This window comes from Bactrocera neohumeralis, chromosome 4 (genome assembly GCF_024586455.1).
Source record: "Bactrocera neohumeralis isolate Rockhampton chromosome 4, APGP_CSIRO_Bneo_wtdbg2-racon-allhic-juicebox.fasta_v2, whole genome shotgun sequence".
Classification (NCBI taxonomy): domain Eukaryota; kingdom Metazoa; phylum Arthropoda; class Insecta; order Diptera; family Tephritidae; genus Bactrocera; species Bactrocera neohumeralis.
The window spans coordinates 27,931,761-27,951,762 of NC_065921.1; the positions used below are offsets into that span (position 1 = coordinate 27,931,761).

Below are 20,002 nucleotides of genomic sequence, written 5' to 3' on the forward strand. Positions count from 1 at the left end.
TTTGATATTGTTGTATTTTGTTGAGCGGCAACACACACACAGGCCCCTACTTGTATACAAATGCAAGCTGTGCATTGTCAGCCTGACTGCATTATCAAATTGGTTCACGGCAACTGCATTTTTAATTCAAACTATGCGTTCTGCTGTAGCCTGGCTTATGGAAGGTATAGGTTATGTATATACATGTGTTAGTTTGGTTGTATGTCTATATGTATGAGCAAGTATGTATGTATGTATGTATGATAGTGTGAGTGGTTGTAAGCATATGTGTATGTGCTGCACTTCAACTACTCGCCTGTTAACTTGCCGGGTCTACTGGAAAATAAATCGCACTTGGCGAGTGCTAAGCTTCTTGCGCATGCGCTCAGTCCGTGCTTTATATAGCAACAACAACAAGTAATAACGTTAATTTCGGTTCCACCGAAACTATAATACCGTTCACAGTTGCATTTTTTATAGCAGAGAAGGGTATAAAAAGTTCTATATTTGAATTTTAATTGTTCAGTTTGTATGGCAACTATATGCTATAGTAGACCGATCTTTACAATATTTTGGGAAATTGTAGCGCTAACTTGAACTATGATCTGAATCAAATTTTATGCAGATATCTTGTCAAATAAAATAGTTTTACATAGAAGGACTTGAGTTTGATCGGTCAATTTGTATGGCAGCTATATGCTATAGTTGTGCGATTTGACCCATTTCGTCGGAGAATACATTGTTGTCTTGGACAGTAACACATGCCAAATTTGGTGCAAATATCCCTTGAACTAACAAAGTTTTCCATACAAGCGCTGGATTTCGATAGTTCAGTTTGTATGACAGCAATATGCTATAGTCATCCGATCTGAACAATTTCTGCAAAAATTGCACAATTTCTTTAGGCAATAATCCATGCCAAATTTCGAGTAGATATCTCGTCGAATGAAAAAGTTTTCCATACAAACCTTTGATTTCGATCGTTCAGTTTGTATGGCAGCTGTATCCTAGAGTGGACCGATTTTCATGTTTTTGACAAATCAACACCTCCTTGGGGAGAAACGGGCGTATGCAAAATTTCAGATTGCGGTATCAAAAACTGAGAGACTAGTTTGTGTATATACAGATGGGCGCACGAGCGGACAGACAGACGGTAATGGGCCTCCGGCGCTTCGTTCTAAATGCTACAAACTTTGTGGCATACTTAATCTAGCCTGTTCAGGGTATAAAAACCACAAGAACAACAAGTGCTGCAACTGCATCGACTGCTAAGCGCAAGCAACCAACCAAACAACTTGTCGGCCGACGGCTTGCGCAGCACTCCAACCGAACCAGTTCAGCGGCCGAGCGACAGCGCGGTGGCGAGCGCCAGCAGTTGCAATCACCAAGCGGCAAGCGACGAGCGCCAAGAACGCCCAGCATCCGCATCCAACGTGAAGACAGAAGCCAAGGTGCTGCAGCGCGCACGCCGACACACACATATACATATTTATATGTATGTATATGTAAGCACATATACATATATGTATTTCTAAACTTGCGCACGCTCTGCGGCAGGTGCATTGTTGTTGTTGTTGCGCCACCATGGCTATGAGGATATGCAGAAATGCGCACAGGCTTGCCACCAGCCAAATATGTCTGCCTGTTGCTGTTTGGGTGCGAACCATTTTGTTGTTGTTGTTGTTGTTGTTCGTATTGTTTTGTTGTTGCTGCCACTGTCGTTAACTGCATGACAATCATGCAACCGTTGCAGCCATTCTAATGGTCTTGGCACACTCTTGCGCAATCGCAAAGCGCGTCAGCGGCGCGTCGCCCGTTTCTTCGGCGTTAAGTGTGCCCTTGACGGAGTTTCTTGACATCGCGCTCAAGCGTTTAAACTTCAAACCTGTGCATAGCAACATTGCCTATACTCTATACACACATACAAGTAGCAATAACAACAACAACAACAACAACTTCACTTACCACGTATTTAACAAGGCTGCATTGCGAAGAAGTAAAAGCTTACAGGTTTGTTGATTGCGCCGGCAGAACTCCGCTCCGCTATAAACTATTCGGCGGTATCAGATCAGCTGAGCTATAATGTGCGCTATGTGCATGGACAAACAACCGGACTTGGCGGTGTCGGCTTCTTCGAATTTCGTTTGTGTCTTTCTTTGTCTTCTGCAAGTTTGAGAAGCTGCGAACAGACTCAAGCTCTCAAGATCTCTTCTTGGTGCTCTTTATCCTGAATAGTGCGTCAATAATAGTGCACTTTTGGAAATAAATTTTATTTAAAGAGATATATTAGCGCTCATTGTTAATTTAGCGACGTGATTGGCTCAAATCGAGCGCTGTCCGAAAGGCAACAAAGTGTCTAAACCTCTAAAACCAGCTGTAATACGTAGCTTTAAATGACCTCACCCAAAATCAAACTTTCTGGCAATTTTGATTTGCCATTCCAATAGAACTGCGCCGACATGGCGGCCTAAACTGAATTAAGCCAATTTTTGATACCCTGTTCCGATGCGAACCGTACTTCAGTGAGGGCGTTCTGTCGCGCTCGGAACAAATTGCAGTCAACAGTGGCAAATTCTATAACCGTACTTATTCGTATGTGAGCGGTTTTCGGCTATCGCTCGATCTCACAATCGCCTCCATTTGATAAGTTGTTGTCGGTAGCTTACCCCATTAATGATTACACTCGGTTTTAGATGCCACCACATACAGTGTACCTTAGCGACATAGCTATTCGGCTTGCCGTTCATTTGTCTAGTTGGCCAAATTTCACATACGATTTTTATACTCTCGCAACAAAGTTGCTAAGGAGAGTATTATAGTTTTGTTCACATAACGGTTGTTTGTAAGTCCTAAAACTAAAAGAGTCAGATATAGGGTTATATATACCAAAGTGATCAGGGCGACGAGTAGAGTCGAAATCCGGATGTCTCTCTGTCCGTCCGTCCGTCCGTGCAAGCTGTAACTTGAGTAAAAATTGAGATATCATGATGAAACTTGGTACACTTTCTTGGCTCCATAAGAAGGTTAAGTTCGAAGATGGGCAAAATCGGCCCACTGCCACGCCCACAAAATGGCGGAAACCGAAAACCTATAAAGTGTCATAACTAAGCCATAAATAAAGCTATTAAAGTCAAATTTGGCACAAAGGATCGCATTAGGGAGGGGCATATTTGACCGTATTTTTTTGGAAAAGTGGGCGTGGCCCCGCCCCCTACTAAGTTTTTTGTACATATCTCAGAAACTACTATAACTATGTCAACCAAACTCTACAGAGTCGTTTCCTTCAGTTATTTCCATATACAGTTCAAAAATGGAAGAAATCGGATAATAACCACGCCCACCTCCCATACAAAGGTTATGTTGAAAATCACTAAAAGTGCGTTAACCGACTAACAAAAAACGTCAGAAACACTGAATTTTACGGAAGAAATGGCAGAAGGAAGCTGCATTTTTTTAAAAATTGAAAATGGGCGTGGCCTCGCCCACTTATGGACCAAAAACCATATCTCAGGAACTACTAGACCGATTTCAATGAAATTCGGTATATAATATTTTCTTAACACCCTGATGACATGTACGAAATATGGGTGAAATCGGTTCACAACCACGCCTTCTTCCAATATAAGCTATTTTGAATTCCATCTGATGCCTTCTCTGTATAATACGAGTATAAACATTAGGAACCAATGATGATAGCGGAATAAAACTTTACAAAAATACGGTATTTGAAAAATATGTAAATGACAGATAATGAAATCTCGATTATCACTTTATCGTGCGAGAGTATAAAATGATCGGTGACACCCGAACTTAGCCCTTCCTTACTTGTTTACGTTTATAGCTGTCGTTATGTATCCATTTTTCTTCAACGAAAATCCAAAGATTTAGTATAGTAAAAATTATTGATTTTGAGATATTATTGATCTGAAAGTTAGCACACCTTCTTTTCTCCCCAAGTGGCTGCGCATTTGTTGGAACCGCCGATATCGGATCACTATAGCTGATAGCTCCCATACAAGCTGAATGATCGGATTCAAGTCCTTGTATTTGAAACTTTTTTATTTGACTAGATATCTTCACGAAATTTGGCATGGGTTATTGCCTTAAGCAATGGAGCAATGTCTGAAGAAATTGTTCAGATCGGTTCACTATAGCATATAGCTGCCATACAAACTAAACTATCGGAGTTAAGGGCTTGTATGAAAAACTTTGTTAGTTGGAGGGGTCTTTTCACCAAATTTGGCATGCGTTATTGTCCAAGGCAACGGTGCGATATCCAAAGAAATTGTTCAGATCGGATCACTCTAGCATGAAGTTGCCATACAAGCTGACGGATCAAATTTAAGCTCTAATATGGAATATTTTGTATTGGTGAAGGATATTATACTCGTAGTATGGCTGCAACCGAAGTTAGCGTTTTTTCTTATTTTTTTTTTTAACTTATTCACAACAAAATAAATGAATATTAAAAGACAACAACAAAAATATTTCTTTAAAATAAATATGTAGAAAAAAAAACAGAAAATCTCCACTAATTAAAATTTTGGAATTTATTAAGAAATTTAACAAATTTTAAAAACAAAAAGTACAAGTATAAGAAATACTTTTTTAAATACCTAAAAAAAGCAACAAAAACAAAAAATACCACACTAATTATGCGATTAAAGTACGCGAGTGCATGCTTGGCTTAATTTGTTTAAACTTTAACAACAACGTCCTTGACTAAACACATACATATGTACATATGCCGCACGTGTGTCTGTGTGTGTGTGTATGTCGGTGCATTCTTGCAATTACGGTATTCGCAAATAACCGTTGCCAAAGCAGCAGCACACTTCACTCGCCGATTTAGAGCGTTTAATTGTGGCATTCTCGCCCGGCCCTGAGTCGGTCACTTCATTTGCATATTATTCGAACGCGCGCGCTCAACCGGATTAACTAAGAGTTTGATTAAAGCACAAACACACATGCATATAGTATATATCTATAGCCATATCTACTTGGTTGTGTGTGTGTCTGCATAAAATATTATTATTATTGTTATGATTAAATATATTGAACGTTATAGTAATATGCTTTACTTTGTTGTTGAAAATTGTTGTTGTTGTTGTTGTTGTGGCCTTTTGCACTGCTTTGCAGCGCTGGCAAGGGAGCGCGCAAATTGCTGCATAATTTAAAAAGTCACATTGCAGCGCTGGGTTGGGCTGCGCATGCGCATGCGCCGTAAACGGTCACAAATAATTAAAAACCAAAAACAACAAAAAAACACGCATGCATGTGTATGTGTTGCAAGCAAAGGCCGTGTAGCGCTTAATTTATGCAGCACAAGAATTATTTTCGATTTTTTGTTGGCACTGCAAGAACAAAAACAAACAGCGTGACCATTCTAAAATTGTTGCGATATTATTACAAACACACACACAAACGCAAACATTGATAAATATGTATGTATATGTAAATATTTGTATACAAATGCATGCTGCTTGTGCTGCAGCGCCGATTAAAATGTCTAAATTAATCAAGCAACAAAATCCGAAATCGCTTTGGCTGGGGTGTTATTACTCCGCGGCGCGATATTGATCGAGATAAGGCATGGCATTTAGCAGCAATAAGTGATTTATGCAGCCAGCATGCGAATGCATATACATACATATCTCTATGTGTATGTATATATATGTATATGTATAAGTATGTGTGTCACCGCTCATATGCTAATGCGTTGCTTATTTAAGCGCATTAAACTGTTGGATGATTAACCGCTTGTCCGCAGCAAATTGACAAGTTTTGCTAAATTTATGCCTTATTATCAAACGCAACTATAATTTGTCAAAGCGCAATAAATTCAGATGGCATCGATAAGACAAATTGATTGTTGCCTATTCGGATAGAAAAAAAAAATAGTACTACTATGGGCAAAAAAAAGTAAGACTTTGACGTGGTTTTTTCGGCTTCGACTCACCTTTGCCACGATATTCGCCCGATTAGAGGGTACTCCAAGTGTAACCAATTAAAAAAACCATAAATTCGGTTTGGTTATTTGATTATTTTTATTTATTTTAAGGTACAAAATGTGTGAAAATAATCATAAATTCAGAACCAATTCACTTTTGCTCGATATGACCACCTTTTGCCTTAACTATGGCCTTGAGACGGTCAAAAAACGAATCGCAAGCCGCCCGAATGTGACTTGCCGGTATTTTGGCCCACTCACGGACAATGGCTTTCTTCAGCATCTCGAGACCGGTGTATTTTTTACTTCGGACCTTGCTCTCCAAAATGGCCCAGAGAGAATAATCCATTGGATTCGCATCTGGTGAATTCGAGAGCCATTGTGTGGTCATAATGAAGTTCGGAATGTTTTTTTTTCAGCCATTCTTGGTTCAGTCGCGCTTTGTGAGACGGTGCCGAGCTTTGTTGAAGCGTCCATGGTTTGCGACCGAAATGTTTGTTTGCCCACAGCTTCAAAGCAGCCTCCCGAATACTTTCCCGATAACATGTCGTATTTACTTTGACGCCAGGCTCGATGAAAACAATTGGAGAGCGCCCATCTGTGGTGACAGCGGCCCAAACCATTATTTATGGCGGGGTCTGCCTCCTGGTGTCCAACCGATGACTTAGATTCTCGTATGAATGGTCGGTCAAGTAAACCCTATCGTTTTGAGAGTTTACGAATTGCTCAATTGGAAAAATTTTTTCGTCAGAAAACACAATGTTCGGAATTTGACCGCTTTCGGCCAAGCGAAGCAACTGTTTCGCTCTCTCAAATCTTACTTGTTGCTGCTTCGGTGTGAGATCATGGGCCTTTTGGAACTTGTAAGGCTTGACCTTGAGCTCATTTTTCAATATGCGTCGGATGCTGCGGTCGGATAATTTCAGTTCTTTAGCCATTTGATTGGCACTTCGTCGTGGATTTCGCTCAAGTCGCTTCTTCACTTTCCGAACCATCTCACGTGACGTTGCTGTCTCTTGATGACCACCTCCATGGCGTTTTGCGATGCTACCAGTATCATTATAACGAGTGAAGGTGCGATAAACAAAAACTTTATTGGCTGTGATTTTCCAGCTAAATATAAAGCAATCACACTATTACGTTTGAATTCCATCGCTGATCACTTTTTTTTGCGTTCAATTTTGGCAAAACGCTTTTGTACACTTGTGAACAATACTCCGAACTGTCTTTCAATTTATAAACAGCTGATTCCAGTGCGACAGCTACGCGAACGCTTTGAAGTTGGTTACACTTCGAGGACCCTGTAATGGTCTGTTTCTGAGTCGGAAGCCTAGACTCACCGTCAGTAATAATACGTTTCATTACATCCCGGTAGTCTGAGAGCATTGTTTCACAGACTGATTTGATTTTGGCACCAACCATGTTTTCACTTTTTTTAGGCCCAAATGATCCTTCGGATATTCCAACGATACCAGTAAGATGCCTGACTGTTAATCGTCAATTCTAAGCATCAGTTCCTTTATTTTGATGTTGATGTCCGTCCTGGACGAGGTTCGTCGACAACGCGTTCCCGACCCTCTTTGAATAATATTTCTTCTTTATTAGCGTAGACACCGCGATTATAGCCGAGTTAACAACAGCGTGCCAGTCGTTTCTTCTTTTCGCTATTTGGGTCGGCTCACCAGATAGTGTCATTTTCGATGCTTCCGCACCATATAGCAGGACGGGAGAAGACTTTACTTTTAAATTGCCTACTCAGTCCAAAGTAGCACCTGTTGGCAAGTGGAGAGGTCCTTTCCTATCTTGCGGCATAAAGGCAGTTCCTTTTTGTGCTGTCAAAGAAGGCTTTAAAATCGACGAAGAGGTGGTGTGTATCGATCTTCTTTTCCAGGTCTAAAGCCACACTAATAGGGTCACATCAGTGTGTCGATGGTGGGTTTCGCACACTACGCCCGATAAGACTTTAACTTGGTGATATTAAGGAGGCTTATCTCACGGTAACTTGCGAAGATTGTGGGGTCCTCCTTTTCGTGTATTGAGCAGAGCACTCATATCTTGGAAAGTAGCTGATGCATGCACCTTGTCAGTTCTTCGCCGCCGTATTTGAACAGCTCAACCACTTTGGGTTCTATAAGCGTATGCTCAGGTCTTGAAACCTTCTGTTAGTCGCCGCATCTTTTCGTAGAATTTTCGAGCATTACACCTGTCTGCCAGCTTGTCAGTTCTTCGTATTCACATTTCGGCCTCTCTCTTTTTTTTTTGCAATGGCATCTCGCGCTTCCCTCTTCAATGCCCGGTATCTAACCCATCAGTAGGCAGTCTGTTTTCTATACACTGCGACCCGGCACTCCTCATCATTCCACCTGTTCTTTTCGCTTTTCCGTAACCTAATGGCACACTGTACGTAATAAGCTTGAAATGCCGTCCCACAGTTCTCTTATACCGAGTTGCTAATGAGTACTCTCAAAGAGCAAGAGTACAAGTTGAGTAGAAGATCGTTCGGCTGCCTGTTGTGATTCCAGTTTCTCTACGTCGAACTTTTTTTTGTATTTGTAGACTTGATTATCTTTGCTGCAACAAGATAGTGGTCCGAATCAATGTGAGGACCTCGGACCCGGCGAAGTCAATCAGCCTCAACCCATTTGGGGATATTTCGTCGTGGAGGCTGAATTTACCGACAGTAGTGCCAAAGACACCTTCTTTGCCCACCCTGGCGTTAAAGTCGCCAAACACGATTTTGACTTCGTGGCGGGGCCAGCTCTCATAGATGCGCTCCAAACGCTCATAGAAAACATCTTTGTTCACATCGTCCTTCTCTTCCGGCGGGGCGTGGGCGCAAATCAATGATATATTGTCGAATTTCGCTTTGATGCGAATTGTGGTTAGACGTTCATCCACCGGGTTGAATGCCAGGACTCGGCGATGGATTCAACTACGAATTACACACCGAATTTGCGCTCATTTATATGGCGACTTTAGTAAATGCTACAAGGACTTTTTGGACGGCGGTGATGTCAGCTTTTATTTTTACGAGGACATCAATCAACTGATTCCTTCCCAAATAAGGGACCTCTTCCGAGGCTGTTGTTTGGTTTTCATTGGTAGGGTTTTTTACGTGACGGGTTCCGAATCCACCGCACAACCCCGGGGAGGGATATTAAGGGATATATTAAGCTTTATAAATGCTCTACGTTAGCAGGTAAATATCAGAACAATTTTTCCAAAACTAAACAACATTAAGTCAAATATTCATCCCTTCATAAATTTTTACTTTGTAAATGTTTTTTCCTTTCAATTCGTTCTGAACTTTCAAAATTCAATTTCAGCTAACAAAAATGAATTTTTCTAAAATTAGTAGCAAAGTTTCAAATTTTTTGTACACATATTTTTCCGTTATTCCAAAAGTTTCAATTAAAAAATCCGCCATGACTGGAAATAAGAGCGATGAGGCAAACTCTCATGCTGCCGACAGTTCGGACAAGCCAAAATCCAAGGCCACCAATCCGTTCTTCATCTTCCTGCACGAGTTTCGGCAGAATCTAATGAAACGCGGCGCCTACAAGCACATGACAGCGAAGGAGATCGCCTGCGCGGCCGGCGAGCGCTGGCGTCAGATGTCGTCCGACGAGAAGCTCAACTATGTGGTGTGGGCCCGCAAGAATCAGCAACAATTGGATCCGCGTTTGCGCGTGTCACCGGGAAAGACCGGGCAGCGCGAAGTGCATAGCAACAGAAGTGAGAGCAAGACCGTGCGGCGCCGCGGATCTCGACAGAAAAAGGTCACTATGCAGAAACGTCGACCGAGTTATATTAAGTGAAGTGGTGATTTGTCGTTAAACATGGGGTTGGAGCGAGGGTAGCCTTACACATTTTGTCGCTGGTGAAAATTTCCATGTGGAACACGTTATTTTGTTGGCATTTCGTATATTTTCTAATTGATATCTTTGTATTCTCTTATGGTTGTGACAGTAAAGGTATTTTATAATCGTGATTTAATGTATTTATTTTTTAAATGCTGCAATGTGGCCACCGCCTTAGTGAATTTTGAGCATTTTGTTTTAAAGAGCACTTACATTTCTCGAGAAGACGAATATTTAGCGGAAATGTTAGATGTGCGGGGCCGTTAAATAGAGTTTAGTTCCACTTCCTGCACCAATATCAGCAAATTTTTGTCGTCTAAAATCTAGAATAATTTATATAGAGAGCGGAAATTCTGCAATTAAATTCCTATTAAGATATGCCTAGACCATTTTTAAATTGAATATTTTTGGATCAAAACTACGTTTAATTTTCATATATGTGACCTGGTCTACGAAAAGGGAGCTAACGTGCGAAAACTAGTTTTCTGGGAAAAGCTGTTAAAAATAATCGTCAGTTTCTCGTTATCTCATTAATTATTCTCCTTTTTTTTAACACCTAAGCCCACTTTCCATAGACCAGGTCACATATATGTATGTATATGTATATGTTTTTAGGCTTTATGAGACTTAAACTTAAACCTATCGTTTTCAAATTTTATAAGCATACTTCTATTCAAAAATGACTCGACGAGTTTTAAAATGAACAAATTCTAAAGCCCAGGGAAAGAGTAACAGCTAATTTTTCCAGGTGACAGGTGTGTAAAAATATTGGGACAGCGCTGAAATTTGGTAGACGTGTTTCTTTTCACAATTGGCTCGAAGAGTAAAGAGAAAAGAGTAACTTGGGTTGATAATTTTAAATATTTAATGTATAATGGATTACTAATTTTATAAGTTGAATAGAGGCATACTACCGACAACTACCAGGTTACAAGTTTATATTTTTGTGGACTTACTATCTTTCCACTTTGAGTTACACCGCTGAAGTATTTATATATGTATATATTTATATTTGTTTCTTTACACGAATGCTTCGACAAATTTCAAAATAAGGAGTATAGGTATGTAGTAAGTAAGATATCAGCATCCCATATAACAGTTTTTAGAGACTTAGTACGTCTCAGCATTGAGTTACACCACTGAAACTCGGTATATTTGCTTCTTTTCACAAATGCTTCGACCAATTTCAAGGAAAAGTTAATAAGATGAATGCTACATGCATCTACCATGGACAAGTTTTAAGGACTTGGTTTATTTCCAAATTACGTTACACCGCTGAAACTCGGTTATTTGCTTCTTTTCAGAAATGCCTCGACGAATTCCAAAATAAGCTGTATAAATTAAAAACTGCATCAACCTCCTTGAAAACAGTTTTTTTGGTCTTAGTATGCTTTAAAATTAAGTTACACCGCTGAAACTCGGTATATTTGCTACTTTTCACGAATGCCTCGACAAATTTCAAAATAATCAGTATAGAGTAAAAAGTGTTTCATCCCACAATATGTATGTATATTCGTTTTTTGGACTTAGTATGTTTCAAAATTAAGCTACTTTGCTGAAATTCGGTATATAGACCTATTGGCATAAATGTCTCGACAAATTTCGATATGAACAACATCGGATAAAAACTAAGTGCAGCTACCATATAACGGTTTACTATATTAAGCGATTAGTAGGTTAAAAAATTAAGCTACATTTCTGAAATTCGGTATATCTGCTTATTTTCACGAATGGCTCGAGCAATTTTCATGAATTCATGATCACCAACGCAAGAGAAATAATATCAATTCCGATATAACGGTTTTGGGTTCTTTGATTACAAAGCTAAGGTGTTGAAATTTGTTATATAAGCTTTTAGTTACAAATGACTCGACAAGTTACGAAATAAGCCGCATTAGTTGACTTATAACACGTATAACGGTTTATATACATACATATGTATGTATATCATAGAGCGGTACGTAAATTGTCTATTTACAGTATTTAGACTTAGCAGTAATTATTGTTATTATTTATAATTATTTGTTTAGCCAACTCAAAACTGTTCATTAGTCACTTAAAAATTCCGAGAAGCGTCAAAAGTTTCGCGCAAAATGATATTTTCGGGAAATTAGCTACAACAACAACTTAAGGAAAACCCCAACGAAAATAGTATTTAAGAGCGCTGAGAATGTCGGCGCTTTGTTGCTTAATTGCAAATGAAATTTATCATTAAGACGAGGTACAGCAATACCCGAAACCGAAAATATAAATTACACAATAGCAACAACAACAACGAGCAGCTCGAAACAACAATTCCTTCAATCTTAAATCTCATTAAGTTGGCAGAATATTTTCGATTTCGAAACATGAAAAATTTTAATACCGAAAAATTCCAACAATTAAACCGTGACTTTAATGCATGTTTACAGCTTGGAAAAAAAACAACAACAACATAGTTAAGTCGAAAAGCAACAAATACATGCAAACATTTGCCACTAAGCTGCCGAAGCATTGCATATATGTATGTATGAATACATGTGTGTGTACGGCCAAGCAACGTATTCAGCCAACAACAACAAAAGCAACAACAACAACAGTATATTGCTGGAAATACGGCAAAAAATAGATTTACAAAACCGAAACATCATCAGCCATTACACCAACAAAGCATTGAAAAATCTATACAACAACAACACAAAACGCCACAACAACCACACGGCGTGCCAACAAAAAAGACCTTGCTTTCGATTTCATTCCATAAAACGCTCAATCGCCATATTATAGCCGTGTTGTGGACTGGTAAGCAAAGAAGACGTAAAAAGGCAAAGCAGACAAAGACGGAGAAGAAGCGGTGGAAGAAGGGGCGGTGGCTAGAAGGCGAAGTAAAAGAAGTACACACAGCAACAATGGCAAAGCAGCTAAACAAGACTAAATTGGTAATAATAATAAATTAATGTTAATACAAATACAATAACAACAAAAACATCGCACGGCCTTAAATACAACAACAACACATGAGTGGTATTTGTAATTAAAGTGGCTTGTTTTAGGAGGGTGACAAGCGGGCGCATGCGCAGAAGTCCTGCTTGTACTTGAGACATACATACATACATAGTTTGTAAAGGTAACAACAACAACAATAACAAAAAAGGAAAAAAATAATAAAAACACCAATAATAAGAATACTAGCAATAATAACAACAACGATAATAATAACAGCAACAACAAGAACAACAAAGCAATAACAACAAGAACTATAATGCCTGCAACGACAACACCAACAATGATAAAAATAGAAGAATATTATTATTGTAATTACAACAACAAGAACAATAAAATAACAGCAATAATACTAGCAACAACAGGAACAACAATGAAGTAATAGCCATAAAAACAACAACAACAACATAAACAACGATACCAGCAACAACAACAAAAAGTAACAACAATAAAAACAAAAATAGGTGATGAAATAATAACAACAACAATATTAGCAGCATTAATAACAAATCAACAACAACAACGATAATAATAAAAATAACAAAAATAATAAAACAATAACAACAACAAGAAGAATTAAGCACCAACAACAACCAATAATGCCAACAACAATAATAGCAAAAATATCAACAACAAAAATGTAAAATGTTAATAACGACAATAATTTAATTATTATTACAATAACAACAACAATAATACCAGTCATAACAAAAAAGCAACACCAACAACAACAATAATACTAGCAACAAAAACGATATTACTTATAATACCAGCAACCAAAGCAACACATTACGATATTAAAACCAACAACTATCAAAATAACAACAACAACCGAGGCAACAACAACAATAAACTGAACGAGAGGTGCTTCGAAGGCAATACATTTAAAGTCGTAAATAAAATCAATTTTTAACTCACTCATTTACATGTATGTATGTACATATGAATGTGTGTGGTTGTCTCATCGTGCATATGCGCATATGTGTGTGTGTGTGTGGCTTAAAAGTGAACAGAAGTGGAACAGAAATAGAAAACTGGCTTCAGTCTTGTATCTAACGGATATCATCTACCATAAGCCAATGGCATATATGTACATACGTATGTACACATATACCAAAATATATGTACACATTTACATACACACACATGTAAGTATATATGTTTATGCACATACATCGTTTGTCGGTTTGTGTGCTTTCTTGCTAACAAATCAGTGACTCTAGAGCAGTCAAACGCTGCAAACTGGCCAACACAACAGCTGGAGCTACAGAGCGACGGACAGACAGACCAAAAGTCGACAGAACAAATGGACGGACGATTGGACAGAAAGCGGCGCAGAGATAAGAAGACAGCGAGCCAAGCGCTTGTTCGACGCAATGCAATTGCGCAGACCAAAGCGAAGTGATATAAAAAATATACATATTTACATGTATGTATGTATGTATAGTATACATACTTATATTAGCAAAAGCTTCGCGCTCCGCAGACACTTGTGAGCCACTTCTGAAAGGTGCTCGCTGGCTGTCGATAAACAAGTACAATAATGCGAAAGACTACATAGATTAATAGCAACAACAATCACAACAACAAGCAACACTTAAAAAAAAGAAACAAAATAACAGCAACAACAAGAACAATGCAAGCAAACCATTAAAAATGGAATTTCAATCGCCGAACAAACACACAGATACATACAGACATATCTATATAAACATATATAAATATAAGTATATATATATATATTTTACTTATATATAAATACATACATATATGTATGGATATACATATTCTTGAAACCGGCATTCCGGTGTGCGGGGTTCTATTGCTAAACTCGCCCGAACTCCAGTTGTAGGTTGGCCGAATCGCCTTTCGTTCACGCATTGCTAATGCCAAACATTCTGCATACTTTGCTGCTGTTGTTGCTATTCTTATTTGTTTTCGTTTTTAACTGAGCACTTCATGTGCGCATGCGCACTTGCTTTTTTATACGTTTGCCTTTTGGGTGCAAACAAAATTTGCGAAATATTTTTATAATAAAAAATGAGGCGCTGTGTGTGTGTGTGTCTTTCCCAAAGAAAAAATTAAAATTCTTTGTATCTTTATATATTTTATATACTATTTATTATATTTTTAATTTGAATATGTTTTTTTTTTAGTTATTGCTCTAAATACTTTCGGTTTCTGCGCTTATTTGTTGGGTGCTAAGCGGATTGCTTGCGTATTCTGACATATTCTATTTGTTGATTAATTAATTTTTCAAGCTTTTTTTAGTTTCACTTTCATTGTGTGGAATATTTTCAATGGTTAATCCTATTATTCTAGCATTTTAACGACCAGTTTATATATTTTTGATCTATTGCATGTTGTTACGCTGTGTATCGTTTCTTTTTCAGATTATGTTTTGAATATGAGGGTAAAATATTTTTTTTGGAATTCGCTTCGAAGTTAAACATTTTGATAAGTTTCTTAACCATGGATTAAGAAGTAAGTTTCATGGACTAAGAAACTTAGCCAAAAGGTACTGACGTTGATGAATCACTTGTTAAGCATAACACTGTTGTCTTCCAACATTATAAATGTGGGTGATCCTTTTAGAGATTCCCTACTTTTTTTTTAGAGAAAAAACTCAGAAAATTAAAACTTAATGGGGAATGCTTACTATCTTTCGAAAGAACATGCTTTTGCGTTCAATTCTTGAAGATTATTGCTTTTAAATATTGGCCGCGTCGGCGTCTCAGCTGGTTCATCCGTTGAGTACAATTTTCGATGACTCGTTCGAGCATTTCGACTGGTAAGTGGCGAATGACACGGCCGATGCTTTGCTTCAAGGCCTGAATCGAAACGGGATGGTCCGCACACACTTTAGGCTTTCCCTATTCCTACAGGAAAGAGTTTAATGCAGTTAACCGGCAGATAACGTGAAATTATCTGCTCACTGAAGTGTTCGCTCATTGAATCCATTGATTGATGCGATGTGCGGGAAGTGGCGCTGTCTTGTTGAAACCAATAATGAATACTGGGTCCCAAGATGAGTAATGGTGTTGCGCATAGTACCCCAGTGGACCGATTATGTTGACCATTTTTCACAGAACGTGAATTTTCGTAATAAAGTTGAACGATTTGTGTACGTTATTCAGGTGTAAGTGTTTCCATGATAAAATGCCAAACAATAATGAACAAAAATAACATGACAGCTCGATACGACTCACTCCGATATGTCAGAAAAAAGGCTATTGAAAAAAGTACCTTCATTTGGATCACCCGTTATTTTGAAGAACAATGCATGGATTAAAAAACTATTATAATTGTGAAATTCTCGTTTCGAGCTCTGAGATAAAAGCTGAATGAGTAGCCTTCGAAGTAGTTGTTTTTTTGTTAATCAGCAAAGATCCTCAATAGAGTCTCAACAAAGTTTTCTTTGTCACTCTTATAAATTTGGTTTAAGAATTGATACTTCCTCTAGACCATCAAAAAAATAGTCGATACTAATTCGCATTTATCTATTACATCTTATCTTAAGCTGAGCACATGAGCATGGAAATTGAAATAAGCACTATTTATTAGATTAACTTTGCTCTCTCCACTCTTTTGACATTGTCTGGAGTTGTGGTAAAAAATATAAACAGCTCGAGAAAAACGTCCTTTTTATAATGTTTTCAATGAAAATTGGTAGAAAAAACATTACGGTTGCTCATAAAAGGCATTTTTACTCATACGTCATTTTTTATTCAAAAACATGTCAACGCATTATTTTTAAAACTGCAACATAAATATCACAAGATTTATTGTCTATTATATTCCGTCCAGAATTTGATAAACGGCGGTGATGTCAGTCAGCTTTATTTTATTCATCAATAGATGAAAATTGACCATTTTTAACAATGTTGCCAACGAAAATCTCACAAGGTCCATGCTAAAATTTTAGAGTTATTTTTGTGATCGTCATCAAAAATGGAGTTAGCATCCGAGGTTGTTGTTAATCCTTTTCGAAAAATGCAATTAATCTGGTTTAACGCATAACTACATCTGTCAATGTTAAGGATAAAATTAAGAATGTATGGTTACAACCCCACCTTTTTTATTCTTCTATATAATTCTTACAAATTTTCCTATATAAGCTATATGTGGCTAAGGAATAGTTTGATCCGATTGTATCCAGTTTTATATGACGATAATGATATATGTATTACCAGAAATAAAACCTCCTTGAATTTTCTTAAGAAATCTCACACACGCTACTAACTAGAAATTCGGAAAAGCATTACCCTGATTTCGTCGATTTTAAGCAGGGGGTTGCACTATTATTAGAAAAACATTGTTGTTAATTTCCTTTATATTTATTTCTTGCATATTCACCGACAGTTGCGGTATAAAGTGAACGGAAGTCGAAAATACTTATTTTAGGTATATGAAAACTGATGGAAAAACAGCGTTTGTTCGGTGGGCCTGGTGCCACCGAAACATACTACTTCTTGCTAAAGCACTCTATACTCTATAGCAATATTTGGGACAGTATTAAAATCGTTCCTACGGAATCAAGAGAATCTAAAACTTTTCCAAGTTAATCGCCGATAATCGTGTTGGATATACTTGTATGTACTATATGTACATACATATATTACAATGATAAAAAGTGTTTCCTTTGCAATCAAAGAAAATAATTTTCAATTTCCGTTCTAAAAATATTGATTATTAACAAAGTACAAGAAACTATTATTAATTTATGTTTTATACAGCAAAGTATTTATAAAACAAGTTTCTGGAAAATTGCATTACATAGCACATAGTAACTATGTTCGGTCTGTAAAGGTCTTGCATATGATGTATAGAGTGGCCATTGAGCAATAATTTAAGCAAATAGTTTCTGCTCGGTAATTATTGTAAATCAATTATTGAAATTAATTACAAAATATTGTTGGCAATAAATAGTCGTATGCAAAATTTCAATACAACATATAGTTAATAAAGGAATTCATACTTAAATGCATACTTATTTACTTGCATAAATATAATATGTATGTATGTAAATAAGATTTATTTATATTTGTAAAAATATGTAATTTTTATTCATTTTACAAATGTTTTGTGGAAACAAATTGCAATTATCTGCATTTTGCACTCACATTTGACTTGCATATGTACAAGAGTTATATAGTTATACATCTATATATATACATACAGATATAACACCTTCCGCACGATTTTGAAATCTAAATCGTGAAATTAAAGCCATGAGTGCCATTAAATAATTTCAAAATTACTTTCGGTTCTACCGTGATTGACATTCTGACTGACAGCTCTGATTGCGTCAGGTTTCGACTCACTCAACGGTCAATGAGTGATATGGAAATGTCAAATTTTTCGCTATGTGATGGCTTAATTGTTTAAATTTCGTATAAATTTATAATACACTTACATAATTTGGATACTTGCTTACTATTCAGAAAATTTATGCTAACATGACTAAAACAATATAGTTTTTTAAATCTTAGTAAAAAATTTTTGTAAATAAAGCTGTTCGGCTGTATAGCCTAACTCGGCTGTAATCGCGTAAGCGGTGCCGACGCCAGTAAAGAAGTAATAAAGCTGTTCACCACTCACTCCGTTTAACAGTTTTATTTATTTTTTTTCTTATTATCAGACAAAAAAACTAAATCATAAATGTATTGTCACAAATAGTAGTACTAGCCTTGACCAGGGTCACGAATTTGTATGACACAAAAATTTCGAATTAAAAATAAAATTTTAAATTTTTAACTCTGATTTTAGGATTAATTTTAAATCCCAGACAACTAAAACTATGAACTGAAAATTTAATTTAAAAATTTTAAATTAATTGAATTAAACAAATTTTAAAATAAAAAAAAAATTATTAAAGTTTTAAATTAATTTAATTAATAATTAATTATTTGTGGAAATTAAGATATTTTAAACCAAGTTTAATTAATAATTAAGTAGAATTGAGCAAATAAAACTACAAACTGAAAATTTAATTTAAAAATTTTTTAATTAATTTATTTAAAAAATTAAAAATTAAAAAAAATAATTAATAAATTAAATTAATTTAATTAATAATTAATTATTTGTGAAAACTAATACGTTTTAAACTAATTTTAATTAATAATTAACAAGAATTTAACAACTAAAAATACTTAATTTAAAAAGTTTTAATTAGTTTTATTAAATTTAGAAAATCAAATAAAAAACTAAATTTAAATTAATATAATTATAATTAATTATTTGTGAAAATTAATATATTTTAAACTAATTTTAGTTAATAATTAAGTATATGTAATTGAACAACTAAATCTTCGGAATGAAAATTTAATTAAAAAATTTTAAAATCAAAAATTAAAAAAAAAATTTAAATTAATACAATTAATAATTAATTATTTGTGAAATTAATTAAAATATATTAATTTCACTTATAATTAATTATTAATTGTATTAATTTAAATTTTTTTTTTAAATTTTTGATAACTAATTTTAATTAATAATAAATCAAAAAACGTTAGTAAAATTAAAAAAAAAAATTAATTAATTTTAAATTTAAATTTTTTTATTTTAATTTATAACGAATTACTTTTATATTGGAATACAAAAAATTAAAATTAAATTACGTTTTAAAAATTAAACTTTTCACCTCGATTTTTTAATTAATTTAATTTAATAATTATTTTTTTTAATAAAATTTTTTTAATCCCAAAATCGCAACAAAAAAGTAGGAAAAATTTAAGTTACAAATCAAAAAATTTATTTTCAATTCCTTAATATGATCTTTGAAATTATAAATTTCAAAATCATTCCTAATTGGTCGTTCACTGAGTAATTTCGTTTTTTTAATTCCCATCTTCGAAGGAATTTAAACACCATTTTTTTATTGTGTTAAACTTTTTATGAAATTATATATTCTATGTACATTGTGGTCCAATATCTTTTGCATTCTTTCGGGAAAGAGTTTCATTCCCAGCTCATAAAATGTTTAATCCTTCCAGGCAAAAAAGTCCTCTTTGAAATTACACCAAATAGGCAACTTAACCTTTTTTTTGGTGACTCTCGGTCTTCGAAGTTGCTTGAGCTGGTTCATCTATTTTAAATCATGATCTCTTGCGTTTTATATTCTTATAAACAACCCACTTTTCATCGCCAGTAGCAATACGCTTCAATAGTTATTCACTTCCCTGGTGCTTGATAAGTAAATTTCGTTCTCTTCGTTCGTTCTTTCTTTCAA

The 20,002-nt window shown here is 35.8% G+C and overlaps 2 protein-coding genes across 2 annotated transcripts in view; both read left to right on the forward strand.

Annotated features, from left to right (window-relative positions):
- LOC126755681 (terminal nucleotidyltransferase 5C) overlaps nt 1-20,002 on the forward strand; it is a 313,932-nt gene that overhangs the window by 115,186 nt on the left and 178,744 nt on the right. The window lies entirely within an intron of this gene.
- Nucleotides 9,231-9,913, forward strand: LOC126755691 (uncharacterized). The gene has a single exon (XM_050468439.1). It carries the CDS (start codon nt 9,265-9,267, stop codon nt 9,745-9,747), a length of 483 nt encoding a protein of 160 aa, XP_050324396.1. The 5' UTR covers nt 9,231-9,264; the 3' UTR covers nt 9,748-9,913.